General features: G+C 43.5%; 1 protein-coding gene across 1 annotated transcript in view; it reads right to left on the bottom strand.

The window, feature by feature from the left end:
- Positions 1-230: 230 nt before the first annotated feature.
- The window catches only part of UBR7 (ubiquitin protein ligase E3 component n-recognin 7), a 14515-nt gene continuing 13413 nt past the window's right edge, over positions 231-1332 (bottom strand). Inside the window, exon 11 of the mRNA XM_007454725.1 lies at positions 231-397. Within this exon, the coding sequence (XP_007454787.1) occupies positions 305-397 (93 nt within the window). The 3' untranslated portion in view covers positions 231-304. The remainder of the gene's footprint in view (positions 398-1332) is intronic.

The raw sequence follows: 1332 nt of genomic DNA, 5'->3' as shown, positions 1-1332 counted from the left end.
CAGACACACTCGGGAGTTAAAGAGCAAATCATAAGGGAAAAAAAGAACTAGTTTACTTTCTCAAAACCAAATCAAACTTCTTGAAACGCATGAGCAAATAACCCTGGCTGGGCTGGCGTGGTGGGACTCAAGTCTGTGGAATGAGCTGCATTTAGCTGAGTCAGAAAGAATGCTGGTTGTGAAATCAGCAGGAGGAGGCCGCTCCAGGGAGGACTGAATGAGGCCCGAAGGTGAAATATGCCTCTTTTATTCCCGGAACAGCAAGTGGCATCTTCGCTGGCTGGAGGAGGCGCCGTACCCCAGTCTAGCTGCAGTAATACTGCATCCCGTCCACTCTTCTTCTCTTTTTTGACTGAAATTCTTCAAAGAACTGCTGGATGTCCTCTCTCTTAACCACCTGTTGAGGGAGAGCGAAAATTAGGAAAGCGAACATCACAGAACAGCACTAACTGGTTGTAACATTCACAATCAAGTCCAACAATACTGCTGATAAGGACTGTTTTAATGTGTAATTAATTATCCTATCTCCATTGCACAGACAAGCTCATCCTGGCTCAGAGACTGGCCAGTCAGAGTCACGCGGTAGGCAGACAGAACACTGGTACGGAGCGTGGGTTCCACCACCGCCCTTGGTTTCCTCATTAAAATGAGATGAAGGCAGCACCCATTTAACAGGGCCGTTTGAAGAGCAGATGAGATGTAATGCCTGTAAAACACTGCCCAGCACAGAGTAAGTTCTCAATGAGTATCAGCTGAAAAGAAAAGTAGCAGAGCCAGGATGAAAACTGAGGAGACTAATGGTCTCCTGAGGCCACTGTTCTCCCTCATGACACAGCTGTCTTGGGAATGTCCTTCAGTCCCGCAGAAGCACCCACAGCAAACAAAATCTGCTTTTTTTGAGATCTGTGCTCTCTCCTTTACAGGAAAAAAAGGAACCCCCAAACTCTTCCCTCTTCAAGAGTCCAAAATTCAAGATGTTTGCTATAAATAGAAAAATAATTGGCAAAAACTATGGAAGCAGTACTCCCAGTAAGTGGAATATCTATGTTATGCAATAAAAATGAGAAATTTATCTTGTATTTTATCGGAAAAAGGACTAGAACATCACATAGAAGTGTTTCTATTAGCAAAATAAAATACCCAAAATAAGAAAATAAGGGGAAATATGGATAAAAAAGTAAACCAGGCCTACCCGGAAGGAGTCCCTGCTCACCCCAAGAGTGAGTCTGTGCCGCAATTGACAGGTTTGTTAACATGGTTTTTAATTACAAAGGTAACACATTCTTATTATTATAAAGGAATAAAGGTGGGGAGGGGAGAGGGAGGGAAAGA

Source organism: Lipotes vexillifer, unplaced genomic scaffold, assembly GCF_000442215.2.
Source record: "Lipotes vexillifer unplaced genomic scaffold, Lipotes_vexillifer_v1.1 scaffold1126, whole genome shotgun sequence".
NCBI classification, from domain to species: Eukaryota; Metazoa; Chordata; class Mammalia; order Artiodactyla; family Lipotidae; genus Lipotes; species Lipotes vexillifer.
This window is presented reverse-complemented; position numbering and strand designations above follow the sequence as displayed.